Source organism: Paralichthys olivaceus, chromosome 24 (assembly GCF_024713975.1).
Source record: "Paralichthys olivaceus isolate ysfri-2021 chromosome 24, ASM2471397v2, whole genome shotgun sequence".
Classification (NCBI taxonomy): domain Eukaryota; kingdom Metazoa; phylum Chordata; class Actinopteri; order Pleuronectiformes; family Paralichthyidae; genus Paralichthys; species Paralichthys olivaceus.
Window position 1 is genome coordinate 12,688,222 of NC_091116.1, and position 13,445 is coordinate 12,701,666.

Genomic DNA, 13,445 nt, shown 5'->3' on the forward strand with positions numbered 1-13,445 from the left:
TGGACTCCGACAGTCCCGTGTGCTGTGGGGTCGCCGCTGACTATGAATATGAATTATTTACGGGAGTCGTCGTTTACATTGGGTGCTCTTAACGTCGAGCGTGTTTACAGAAAGAAACATCCAGGTACTTGTGTGTGTGTGTGTGTGTGTGTGTGTGTGTGTGTGTGTGTGTTTCTACCTGCTAATGAGGATTGTTCAACGATAGGCTGCGTCTCCAGCAGTGACCCGATGAATCCGAGAAAATAAAGGATGCATTATTTATGATGATATTCTGTAAAATCTCTGCATCATAGCGAGACACAAAACGTCCCCTGTTCAATAACATTTCCCCCAGTGGATCCTGCGTGAAGCTCGTGTTACTGAGCCGCCGCCAGAAATAGAGAAGAAGTAAACACACGGCATTCTTTACTTCTTCTTCAACGTCTGGAGCAGAAGACAAATCATCCTCTCAGGTTTTTTTTTTTTTGGTTCGAAACTCTTCATTTCTACACATTGACCTTTGTTTTCCTGAGGTGAGGTCACTCTCCATCGCCTCGCACTTCCCTTCCGTTGCTCTTCGCTCGCGGTGCAGTGACCTTTCCAGGAGCCGCCGGCTGTTTTCATGCTCTCGTTTTCTCCCTCTCAGAATCGGAGGTGGTGTACAGGAGCCGCGAGGGTCACGTCATCAAGTTTAACTTCGTCCTGAACGAGACGGAGGTCATTCTGAGCAACAGCACTTTTGTACGTTTGGTTTTTCTTGCTGTTTTTTGAGATCTAAGTAATCAGCCTCCGTTTGTTACGCGTCTTTATTTTGTGCTTCTCGTTCGTCAGGTGGCTTTCAAGGTGGCAAAGTACTCGCTCTCTGCCGATCTGAAGTACGCGCTCTTCGCGTACAACGTCAAACAGGTGAGTTTCCCTTCTCATAAGAAACGCCTCATCCGAACGGCACCATACATCAGAATCACACAGAAACCAACCACAGGCCTGCCGGCGGTTTTTCTGATTTGCGTCTCCTCTCACGAGCTCACAAGCTGCGATCGGAGCCGTGGATCATCGTCAACATCGCCGGCTGTTCCTCTCTGCTCGCTTTTGTTGCCTCCCTGGCAGCCCGTCATTTACTTTGTTCTCCTGTGCAACAACCCACGGGTGCTGTCAGTCTCTCATCTGCAAACACACACACACACACACATTAATGCTGTTTTTGTGTTGGACGTGTTGATGACGTTTCTCACACATGACGGACGTGAAACTGGAAGAATACAAATATCTAAGAAGCTTTTTTAAAATGTCAACTTGACGAGGAGAACGCAAAGCTTTTGCTGCTTCACAGGAGAAACACAAACTACACTAGATGTTCGGACATGCGGCAGTCGTCTGTGTGTGACCGTGGATTCCTGGCAGGATCAGATCCGGCTCCTCGCCTTTTAGTGGGATGGATTTCTGTACATAGACGGAAGACGGAGTGTTCATCCATCTTTATATATAGAAACGTTCATGCTCAGGCATCATTTTCACTCCATTTCTTTTCAGCACATTAAATTAATTGCGTTCCATTTTTTATTTGTTGCCAGAGCAACGTGAAATCCCCTTGAGGTGCTGGTATCGGCGCATTCTGTGGTTTTTTTTTTTTTCTGGATTGAATTTCTCTGAGCCGGTGCGTCGCCATGCGTGAAGAGAAATCAGCTGTGCAGGAAGCAGCACAGCTCACCTGGCAGTGAGGAGCTGAAGCAGAGGAGAGTTTCTGGGAGTTGAGGGCTTAAAGAAATTGATTTTAACTTCAACTGAGGAGCCGGAAGTTTCTGCAAAGGCTGAATGTACGTCAGTGGGAAGTTTGAGGAAAATAACGCAGAGTAAATGTGAAGGGAGGTTTGAATTAATTATTGAAAGTATAAGACAGCACCAAACACACAGAGAAATATGTCTCAGAGAAATAACAGGCATTTGTATTTATATTATATTTGTGTCGAGAGATTGTTGTTTTCTCTCTGAATCAGGTTTTCATTTCTTTTTATCCTTTTTCTGTTTGTTATTTTCCTGCCGTTGTTATTTTATTAGCCGCTTCACCGACTCCTCTTTCTTTTCTTGACGTCGAGGCCGATATCGCTGCAACGTTGTCAGACAGAGATCAATATTTGCGTTTTGTGACGGTCTGAACTCTTGATTGCAGATGTACAGATATTCGTACACGGCGTCTTATATCGTCTACAACATCTACACGAGGTGAGTTTACCTTCGCTCGCTGTGTTTTATTCCCATGTTTTTAAATGTGACGACGCTTTGTGATACGTGTGTGTGTGTGTGTTGATCAGGGAGGTTTGGGAGTTGAACCCTCCTGAGGTCCAGAACGCTGTGCTCCAACACGCAGCGTGGGGGAAACAAGGACAACAGCTGGTGAGTCTAAAGGCTCCAACTTACACCAAACACAGTCGTCATTAAATCCTCTCGAAGCACAGACTCTAAATTAAATCATCGGTGCTAAATGGCAGCGTTCGTATCCAGGATATTTTGGCGTTGTGTGTGTGTGGATGGTCGGAGGAAGCGGAGACGCGTTGTCCATCTTTATTTACGGTCCCTGGGTTTGAGGCTTTTAAAGAGAATGTGAAAGTTCATTCCGATTGAACTCTTAAAAAAATCCGCCTGGTGATGTGACCTTTTGCTCTGCTGTTAAACAAAAGAGCGTTTTTTTTTTTTTTTTTTTGCACGGTGTGCTCAGACTGTGAAAATGAATAAAGTTTAACTTGCATGTGTGTATTCGCAGCAGTGCGACAGCGCTGACCCCGAACAAAAATGTGACGGAAATTCAAAGTGGCTGCTGGAAACAGAGTTGGGGAAAGTGAATAAAAATGAACCCAGGTGGATGCAGGATATTTGTTGACATGCAGGAAACGTCGGAGTGTTGCTGTTAAAATATACAGATGTTAAAACACTGGTGGAGGAGAGAGAGAGAGAGAGAGGACACACAGACAGGTTTACTGCACGGTGCGATGAACAAGAGGCTTTAATGTGTTGAAGAAATTTAGATCATTAAAAAACTGAGAATCCAGGATTATACACGAGTTTCTGTGTTTCTCTCCAGATCTACATCTTTGAGAATAACATCTACTACCAGTCGGATGTGAAGAGCGTCTCCCTGAGGATCACGTCCTCTGGGAAGGAGGGCGTCATCTTCAACGGACTCTCTGACTGGCTGTACGAAGGTGCGTGCTTAGCGAAGGACCTTCTGATGCGTCTATTGATCTCTCTGTAGATCCTGCTGCAAACTTTCTAAACTCAGCCGAGCTCCAGGTATTTAATGTTTCTTTGCTTTTTTCTTCTCTGAGAGACGTTCAGCGATCTTTGCAGGAGGACACACTGTGTTGTTCAGCTGCTTAAAAATGTCTCTGAGATTTGTCTCCGACATTAAAAAAAACGCCGCGGAGCCGACGAGACGAACTCAGCAGAAAGGCGATGAAAAAATCAACAGCGAGCGTCTACGACCCATTAAGTCGCCGTGTAAACAAATTCAGCAACGTGCCGCAGTTTGCACAGAGAGCAGCACAGACGGAGGCAGATGGGAAACGAAAAAGAATAATTTTGGCTCGTAGATTCACTCTGAGCTGTTTTTGTGTTTTCTTTTTGATTTGCAATTCACTCCGGATGTTTTTTTTTACGGCGAATGAAAGAGCAGGATGTGTTTTATTGTCTGATTTAAAGCTCAAAGCCCTGATTTCTGGTATTTCCCATTGTCGCCTCTGAGCGTTATCGAATCCAACGAGGAATAATAATATATTTTAAAGCTGGAGATCATCTGCGATGTGTGGTGTCTCTCCTCAGAGGAGATCCTGCGTTCACACCTGGCTCACTGGTGGTCGCCGGACGGAGAGCGACTGGCCTTCCTCACCATCGACGACACCCGCGTGCCCAACATGGCTCTGCCCCAGTTCACCGGCAGCACATACCCCCGGGGACTACAGTACCCGTACCCCATGGTGAGATCGGTCTGCTCAAGCTTCTCTTTGTCTCGGAGCTGTTTGATCTGCCTGTTGTCTCGAGTGTCTCGATTTTACGTCGTCAGGCCGGTCAGACGAACCCTGCGGTCCGGTTGTCGGTGGTCAACCTGTTCGGAGCGACGTACACTCAGGAGCTGCAGCCTCCCGATCAGCTCCGACACCGAGATTTCTACGTCACCGTGGTGAAGTGGATCAGTCACACTCACCTCGCCGTGCGGTGGGTCAACCGGCCCCAGAACGTCTCGCTGCTGATGGTGTGTGACGCCACGTTAGGAGCCTGTGTTCAGGTGGGTGCTGGTGGAAACTCCAGAGAACTTTTACTGTGTTGAAAAGTGAACTTCATTTTCTTTTCTTTTCATTCAGAGGCACAAGGACTCCTCAGAGACGTGGCTGTCCAGACAGGTAAACCTTGTTTTCTGCTCACAAAATGTCCTCTGAGGTGCAGGACACACAGACATGACCTCACCATTGTGTAGGAGCCTCTCCATGTGTATTACCCTCGCAGTGATGTATGTTCCGTTATTGAGGCCGAGCTCGTCCATGCATAAAGTACGTCGCCTCTGAAGTCTGTCTCTCCCCCGCAGAGACAGGAGCCGCTGTTCTCCAAGGACAGGAGCAGGTTCTTCCTCACGCTGCCTGTGAAACAAGGAGGTCAGGGAGATTTCCACCACGTCACAATGTTCACAAAGAAGGTGACCGTCCCCTTCGTCTCCCTTCTGTCCCTCGCTGCCTCTGGAGATGGAAGACGAGAGACAGTCAGCATTTTTCTCTCCCTCTTTCAGGTGCGAAGCGACCAGGACGAGGTTCGCCACCTGACGTCTGGGGACTGGGAGGTGACAAAAATCTTATCTTACGACGAGAACAACCAGGTCGTGTAAGTTTTCAAATACACCCTCCGGTGAATTCTCCAGTTTTTTTCTCCGACCACGACAACTAGTCTTCTGTGTGCCGCAGCAGTGAAACGTGTTTCTGTGAGCGTGCTCTCTGAGCCGCAGGGTTTGTGGTCGGGCGGCCCCGCCACGCAGAGGCTGGTGAATGCACACGTATAATAGATCCATGACCTTGTCCTACTTTCTCTCTGCTCTACACTCAGATACTTCCTGAGCACGGAGGAGTCGGCGCAGCAGAGACATTTATTCAGGTACGACGCAACAACAGCGTCGTCTTTTCAAAGAATCCATTCTTTCTGTGACCCGTCCTCACTGAACGTTTTCCCCCCCGACAGCGTCTCCACCCTCGGCCTGTTTCCTCGGCAGTGTCTCACCTGCGGACTGAAGGAGGAGTGCGCGTTTTTCGACGCCGACGTCCACCCCGACGCGCAGCTCGCCATCCTGCGCTGCAAAGGTCAGAGAGTCAAAGCACGAGGTTTCAAATTTGGAGAAAATAAACTTAAAGGCTCGAAGGCTCCGCTTTGTGCCGATGAGTCGGTGGATAAAGGTGAAATAAAAACCTCTGAATTCTTTGAAACACACAGACGATATGAAAACACTCTCGACGTCTTTTCAGAAAACTAAAAAACCTTTTAAACATCAAATATTTTGTTGTGTTATTAAAAAACACATGAAAGATTAACTCCTGTAAAGAAAAACTTGGAGGTTCAACACGAGAAGCGCAAACTGGGAACTTTTCCGTGATTTATCAGAACTATCTTGCAAGTGGAAAAAAAAATAAAATCTCCTTTAAGCTTTTTCAACCTGACGAGTGTTTCAGCGTCCAAGGACAAAATGACCACAGGCGGAGGAGGCGGCGCTTTTTATTTCTTCAGCATCAATGCGATTCAAGAGTCTGTTACGTAAAACATCGAATGGGATTCAGATGGAATGTGCTTTTGATATTTGAGGTGTTGCAGCAGATCTCAGGTTGAGGATTCACGCTGCGGACGTCTTCTGCTTGTGTTAAAAACATTTATAATCTGTTTACACACACACACACACACACACACACACACAGTGTAACATGATGACTGTATTTCCCTCGCAGGCCCCGGAGTTCCAGCTGTGCTGCTCCTCAGTCTCGATGACGTGGACTGTGAGTCGTCCTCATTACATTTCATATGTGGCCAGATGTTGTTTTGGTTTTTTTTTTCTCTCACCTCTGCTCGGACACATTTCGCTGCAATTACGCGCCGTCGCCTCGTTTGAGTGAAAGCAGATGTTTTTATTCAAACGGCCGCGATTCTTCTCCTTTCCATGAGATAACAGTCAGCGCTCCTGAGAAGGAACATGCATCTGTAAGAGTGCTGAGTCACTGGACCAGATGTTTATTCTGTTTATCTTCATGTGGTTGGTCCGTAGTTTATATATCGTGGGAGGTGAAGCCCGAAGCTGCTCCCTCCACTTTAATTCATTTTGGTCCGTCGGCCCGACGCACTTCTCCCCTCCCGTCCCTCGCCCTGTCTATCAAACGGAGACTCTGTTCTTCATCCCACAGGAATTTGTAACTGTGATCATTTCTTTCTCCGCAGCGTATTTCATCCTGGAGAACAACCTCCCTCTGTGGACCGCGCTGCAGACCAAGAGGACGGTTCAGACCGACACGCGCGTCATCACCCACGACCACTACGGTACAGAGGTCTACAAGTGTCTGTGTGCGATCCTCGTGAGATGATGCTTCCAGTCTGACGCGCATTGTGTTTGTGTGTCGCAGAGCTGCCGCTGAAGCTCACCTATCCTCCCGACTTCTCCGAGTCCTTCCTCTACGGCCTCCTCCTCGTCGTGTGAGCCTGTTTCTCTCTGCTTTGATTGCATTTACATTTTTCCCTCGTTTACGCTGAGAGCCGCACCGTCGGCCTTCAAAAGGCTGGAAGTGAAAAGCTCGACTCCTCCGCAGCCGCAGGCCTTTAAGCACATTTTACATATCAACAGCTGCGATAAATGAAAGTAAAAGTTGTTCGATGAGAAAATTCTCAACTCACAGCGACAATTTGAATCCGTTTTTTATGACTGTTCTGTCAGTGAGGTCAAACTTTGCACGACGGTGAAACTAGAACGTCAGCATCTGAGCATTTTATATAAAATACACATCAGGTCAAATGTCTTTGAGGCTTCAGCAGAAAATTGGAGTAGAATCCCTGAGAAGTCTGAAACCAGGAGACGGTGCTTCAGTTTATTTAGTCTCTTTCATTACGGACAGAAATAAAAACCTATTGTTTACGATAAAGAATAATTAGATTTCGTTCAAAGACGAGCAGAAGCAAATGATCTGCGAGTAACCGTTTATGTTTTGGTGTTCCCCCGACAGCGGCAGTTCTCCCGGGGATCAGACGGTGACGCAGGAGTTCGGGCTGGACTGGGACTCGGTGCTGGTGGGATCTGAGCAGATCATCGTGGCTCGACTGGACGGCAGAGGTTCTGGGTTCAGAGGTCAAAGGTGCCGTTAATTCCCGTCAAAGATCTCTCTCTCTCTCTCTGTGCGTCAGACTTTGCACTGATGGTTTTTCTTTTCACAGGGTCTTACAGCAGGTCCACCTGAGCCTCGGCTCCGTCGACGCTGACGACCAGATTGCTGCTCTCGAGTATGTCGCACACTCCTCCGCACTTTTATTTTAAGTTTCGTTAGAATCTAAAGCTTCTTGGAATCGTCTGAACATTTTAAGAAAGGTCGTGCTGCGTTTTACGGATCTAATGATGAGTTAATTAAAACAGGAGTTAATCCCAGCCTCTGTGCCGAGGTCCGTCTCTTCAGGAGGTGTCTCAGGGTAAAGGGTGTTTGTGTTGCACATCAGAATAAGGAATAGATTTAGGTTTGAGGGTTCAACTCATGAATGTTAACAACCTGCGAGAGCCGGTGTGAAAAACAACTTCTATTATCGCGCTGCTTTTTTATCTGCTTTAAAACGCCTGTGTTATTTTTTCATGAATATCTTTATACGTTTAGATTTTATCAGGCCGACACAGGTCTGAAGAAAAGATTCCAACAGATATAAACAAACAGAGCGGGTGATTCTTCTTCTCTTGTTTCTCTCACACGGTCGTCTCAGGATTAACCTCTGACCTCCTGTCGGCCTCTTGTTTATCTGTAAATCGCCTCTCGGAGCCTCGGCCGAGGCCTCTTCACTCACAAGTTCATTTCAAATGTGTTTGAGTCGTCTCCTCGTGTTCTTCAGATACCTGGTGAAGCTGCCGTTCATCGATCGCACTCGCGTCGGAGTCTTCGGAGAGGTTCGTCAATAAATTAAGTTCTCTTATTTTAACTGTTGTGTTTTTAAAAAAAACGAAATTACCCACAGTTCCTTGTGTCTCCACCAGGACTACGGCGGCTTCCTCGCGCTGACGATGCTGAAGTCGACGGAGCGGCTGGTCAGATGTGCCGCAGCTCAGACTCCCGTCATCGACTGGTCCATGTACGGTGAGGGACAAGTAACGCACGCTGCAGGGACGTGGGAGTATTTATTACTTCTGCTGCCGCCGACTCGTGACGTCTCTGTCCTTCACGTGTTGTCTGGCTGGTGTGACTTTAATTATCTTTATGTTCTGCGTATGGGAATTCAGGCTTATTGGGTTTTAGGATGAAACGCTTTCATTTCTGGGACCGGTATCAGAGCAACGCTGCAGCGGAGGAGCGACTGTGGAGTGCGATTAGAATTTAATAATAAACACGAGTGAGTGAAAATCCTCTGAAACAGAAAACAACAAGGATTTCAGACTTTTTTCGAGGCTGAAAAAAGACGATTTAAACGTTTTAAATCTGTAGTTTGTTGTGAAAAGCAAAAAGGAAGCTCCTGCATTTGTTCTCCACCCTCACGCGCCACGTATTTCTTGTTCTCCTTCTAATAACCTGTGTTTTCTGCTCTTTCTCCTTCAGCCTCGGCCTTTTCTGAGCGATACCTGGGCTCGCCCTCCACCGAGGAGAACAAATACCAAGTGAGCTGCTTCTTCTCGTCGTCCGTCTGTGGCTGAACCTCGGAGTAGACTATTGACTGGAAATCTATTTTCAGAAACGGGAGTTAAACTGTTCACGGAGCCCCAGATGTTTCTTTTTTTTTTTTAAATGATTGAAATGTCCACAAGGGCAATCAGGAAACCACCAAGCTGGAAAGAAGTAAAACTGCAAAAATGATTCTATAAATCAACTTATAACTGAAGCCCAGCTCTTAAATGTAGAGAAGTATAGATAGGAAGTGATATTTAAATGATGTTCACAGCCTCTAAGTTAAAATCCCACAGTTCAGTGTGAATTCTTCTCTTTGCACGGTGACTCCAAATGTCATTTTAGCGTTTGCGCTCTATTTTTCCAGTCGTGTGGAGGTGGCACACTTTTGTAAAGCAGGTCACTGAGGTCTAAATGAAAATATGCTCTGCTCTGCTTCCATTCACAAACAAAACCGTCGCAGTCTGTTAAAGACAAAGAGGAGAATGTGGCCTCCGGCGTTTTTTAGGCAACGCTCCAAATATTATCTGATGCAACAGCGAGGAGGAGGAAGAGGACGAGGAGGAGAAGAAGAAGAAGAACAGGGAAATGCCACAGGTTGAGGCTGAAAACAAAAACACCCAGTTGTCCTCCAAACGAAGGTTGCAGCCAGAGTGTGTTTTCTTCCTAAGTGGGGCTGAGCATAACTGGGCCAGAGGACGCTATTTTTGACTCTCACAGCTGGTGGCGACGAGTGTGTGTGTGTGTGTGTGTGTGTGTGTGTGTGTGTGTGTGTGTGTGTGTGTGTGTGTGTGTGTGTGTGTGTGTGTGTGTGTGTGTGTGTGTAGTTCTGGTTCAAGTGACATCTTCAGTAATCATCCTCGTAACCTAATCAAAAAATATCTGAATTCAAAACACAAGAACCTGCAGCAGCTGAAATGAACGTTTTGAATTTCTTGATTTCCTTTCATATTACTGACTCCTGCCAACTCTGCTGCTCTCGAAATCATCCTCTGATGTTGCTGAGTTGAAATCATTTCTCCTCATCTGTGCGTCCAGGCTTCCAGAGTCCTGACCAACATGAAGGGTCTGCAGGGAGGAACTCTGTTTCTGGCTCACGGGACTGCTGACGGTACGTTCACTCGTGCGTCACCCCGGGCGGGCGTGAGTCCTCAGTCTGTGGGCGTTGAGTTGTTTCGGAAACGAGCCTCTCCGCGACGCAGAGCGTTAAAACGTGACCTTTCCTGCGGCGGTGGAATTAACCTGGTCGACACTTATCGCACGTCTTGTTTTTCTCCACAGCCAACGTTCACTTCCAGCACTCGGCGGAGCTCATCAAACACTTAATAAAGATCGGAGCCAACTACACGATGCAGGTAAATAATACATTCTGTAGAGAAGAATGAAAGAATGTCCCATGAGCTAACGTGGAGGATGGGGTTTATGACACGCACCGCAGCCAGCCACCAGGGGGCGATCGAGCTGGGAGCTGTCACGTCATCTATCTGTATCCACAGCGGCACACGGATGAAAATACAGTTTCTGTTTTTCTCACTCACCTGATTTTCACTTTGGCTCAGGGCTGAAATTCCTCTTTAATTCAGAATCAATGTTATCGTCCCTGCGCTCATGAAACCTCATTTCACACCTCGATGAGGAGCCAGAAAAAAAAAAACAAACAAAAAGAACTTAACAGCCTGAAAATGAGGTTTATTTGTCTCGGTGAATAAAAAATTGATATTTAGAAACTTGGGTCGAACAGAAACAAAGAATTTTCCGAGGCTCGTCAGTGACAGTGAATATCTTGATATGTGAATGAGTCATATTTCCTTCTAATAGTTTTATTTAATGTCGGTTATATTGAAAAAAATCTTCTTTAAATCGAATTGTTTAAATCTTTTCATCTCTCCTGTCTTCTCTTATTTTTTCAGATCTACCCAGACGAGGGACACTTCCTGTCACAACGCAGCCGCATTCAGCTGACTCACTCCCTGATCGGTTATTTCAGAGGCTGTCTGCTCGACGCGTCATCGCTACTCGACCAGCAGCGGGACGACGAGTGAGAGGGACTGCGCTCGACAACCGTGTGTCTCGGTTTGTGTGTCAACGAGCGCTTGTGCCCCTGGTAGACTCAAGTGTGTGTGTGTGTGTGTGTGTGTGTGTGTTTTTATACCTGTAGCACAGTATTCAACAAAACAAGCTTCTCAACATATCAGACTAGTTTCCATCGCTCGTCACCTCAGTAAAATAAAGTTCCCAGCGTCCTCTCTGCCCCTGCAGTGTCATGATGCCGTGCAGACCTGGAGGGGGCGCTAGGTAGCAAACCTCAGAGAAGTTATCGCCTCGTTCTCTCTGATGGAACAGATGGAATATTTAATTCTAAATGTATTTAAATAAGTAAACGAGTGACGGTAGCTTGTTAATGGTCGGATAACGTGTGTAACGTCGGCCACTAGGGGTCTCCCTATCGAAACAATGACACGAGACTGAAGCTTGATGATGTTGTGAGGCAGTGTGGCATCATGGGAAACAAGTGCATATTCAATTTAAAAGTTTTATTCGATAAACCCAGTAAAATAGAAAACATCTGATCGTAGTTAGAACACTTTCAGCCAAGTGTGTGTGTGTGTGTGTGTGTGTGTGTGTGTGTGTGTGTGTGTGTGTGTGTGTGTGTGTGTGTGTGTGTGTGTGTGTGAGCATGTGTGTGTGTGTGTGAGGCGTAGCTGCCTCTGCTCACTGTTTCTTATCGTGCCACAGAAAACACTCTCGGCCTTTATGAAGATTTTCTGTCGACGGGTTCAAAACGCCTTTTTGTCCCATTTAGGATTAAATGGATTTCTCAGCCGGTCACATCGATCACGAGCTCGCTCTCTGAGTGTTGTACTTTTTTTGTTTTGATGCAAATTGCACCAATCTGGTCGGAAGCCGTCCACTAAAAAACAGATTTGGTTTCATCCCTGACATGAAGGAGATTTTCCTGTCGAGTGTAACGACATTTAAAGCAGACGTGGAAACACGTCAGAGGAGTTTTTCCGTCCTCTCCACGGCAACGGTTGCACAGAACTTTACATTATCGTCCCCTGGAAATGTTCCAACTGGGATTTTCTTATTTATTTTTGTATTTATTTATTCCTGAAGTCGATATTTATTGTTTGACAACATTTATTTTCTCTCGTAAAGAGATTTAAAGGGTCGGGAGGTGATGTTGCGACGTCTCTTCTTTCATTTTCTCGCTTCTTTCTTTAGATTATTAGATAAAAGCACCTTCATGAGTTTTAGTTTTGTTGATGCATTTAAATGTTGTTGTTGTTTAACTCCACTTCTCTAACCACGCCCCTGGTCTCTGTTTACGACACAGTTGCAGGAATTAAGTGAGATCATCGCTTGTTTTGGATAAACTTACTTTAAACGAACCATTTTCTTAAAGACTACAGGTTATGATTTGTTTTTTGGGGCCATTCTTTATAAATCCTGCTCTGTAAAGTGGTTTACAATCACTGTGCCCCTTTAATTAATTGGCTGACAAAAGTATCTGGAGATAGAAAACATTTTTATGAGCTGCTAATTGAAATGAGTGTAACCACTGATTTGTGTAGTGACTCCTCTTCACTCTCCAGCTGTTAAACATCTTTGTTTTTTTTTAGTTTTTTAGAAACACGTCACACCGTCGTCCGATAAGCGTCGCACTAAAAGGCATCATAAGTGTTCAGGCGGCTCGGAGCCGAAGAGCAATTTTCTGCTGTGATTTATGAGCATGAGAGTGATTCACGACGATTACTGTCGGCCGCACCTGAGCGCCATTAATCACGGTGATGCATGTCCCCTGCGCTGTTGTGGCTTTTAGACGAGAACACTTGACTTTACTTCTCAAATCTGCTATTAGCAAAAAAAAATAAAAAACTGAAGTGACAAGCGTCTCTACGATCTGCGGTGATAATTCCCTAACGCCAGGCGAGCGAAGGGTTGGGTTAGGACTTCATCCTACATTTGTCTGCTCGGACACCGACCCGCTGCCGTCCTCGCCGCTGACGCCACCCGAGTCCACTTTAGAGTAACTGTACGTGACGTCATGGTTATTGTCTCTGTTGGGATTTGTACTGTGAGTCTGGTTTTATTCTCGGGGACGGGGGAGTTCTGTGAATGTCGTGTGACTATAGAGAAGCTTATTGTATTTTCTGGCTGTTTTAATATTAAAGAAGAATGAAGGAGACGTGTTTGGGTCTTGATTTGTGGTTGAGGAGTAAAAACTTTATACTGTTTCTAATGTTTCCAAGCTCTTTGTGGTCATTTTGCATCATATTGTTTGCTTTGCATCGTTTCGTGGTCATTTTGCATCGTTTCGTGGTCATTTTGCATCAGTGTGGTCATCTTGTGTTTGCTTTGCGTCTCTTTGTCGTGGCTGAGCATCACGTTGTGGACATCCTGCTCGTGTACGTCTGCGGATCTAACTCTAAAACCTTCAATTCAAATGTAGATCTTCAACCATCGGTCAGTAGATGTGACTGTGTGTAAACATGCCACGAACGCTCGCACATGACGGAGGAGCTTCCTGTTCAAATGAAGGAGAAAAGAACATTTATCTTTGTCTCTGTCCTTCGTGACCTTTACAAATCCCCTGCCCACTCTGTT

The 13,445-nt window shown here is 46.0% G+C and overlaps 1 protein-coding gene across 2 annotated transcripts in view; it reads left to right on the forward strand.

Moving 5' to 3' along the window:
• Positions 1–13,026, forward strand: part of LOC109641706 (inactive dipeptidyl peptidase 10-like) — a 29,264-nt gene extending 16,238 nt beyond the window's left edge. For both annotated transcript variants that reach the window (XM_069520916.1, XM_069520917.1), the window contains exons 4-26: positions 626–720; positions 811–885; positions 2,147–2,199; positions 2,289–2,370; positions 3,056–3,176; positions 3,793–3,947; positions 4,034–4,255; positions 4,332–4,370; positions 4,553–4,660; positions 4,751–4,842; positions 5,062–5,109; positions 5,194–5,312; positions 5,949–5,996; positions 6,433–6,531; positions 6,615–6,684; positions 7,209–7,337; positions 7,417–7,482; positions 8,074–8,128; positions 8,216–8,315; positions 8,772–8,830; positions 9,876–9,948; positions 10,119–10,192; positions 10,748–13,026. In XM_069520916.1, the coding sequence (XP_069377017.1) occupies positions 626–720; positions 811–885; positions 2,147–2,199; positions 2,289–2,370; positions 3,056–3,176; positions 3,793–3,947; positions 4,034–4,255; positions 4,332–4,370; positions 4,553–4,660; positions 4,751–4,842; positions 5,062–5,109; positions 5,194–5,312; positions 5,949–5,996; positions 6,433–6,531; positions 6,615–6,684; positions 7,209–7,337; positions 7,417–7,482; positions 8,074–8,128; positions 8,216–8,315; positions 8,772–8,830; positions 9,876–9,948; positions 10,119–10,192; positions 10,748–10,879 (2,114 nt within the window). In that variant the 3' untranslated portion in view covers positions 10,880–13,026. The remainder of the gene's footprint in view (positions 1–625; positions 721–810; positions 886–2,146; positions 2,200–2,288; positions 2,371–3,055; positions 3,177–3,792; positions 3,948–4,033; positions 4,256–4,331; positions 4,371–4,552; positions 4,661–4,750; positions 4,843–5,061; positions 5,110–5,193; positions 5,313–5,948; positions 5,997–6,432; positions 6,532–6,614; positions 6,685–7,208; positions 7,338–7,416; positions 7,483–8,073; positions 8,129–8,215; positions 8,316–8,771; positions 8,831–9,875; positions 9,949–10,118; positions 10,193–10,747) is intronic.
• The last annotated feature ends 419 nt before the right edge of the window (positions 13,027–13,445 follow it).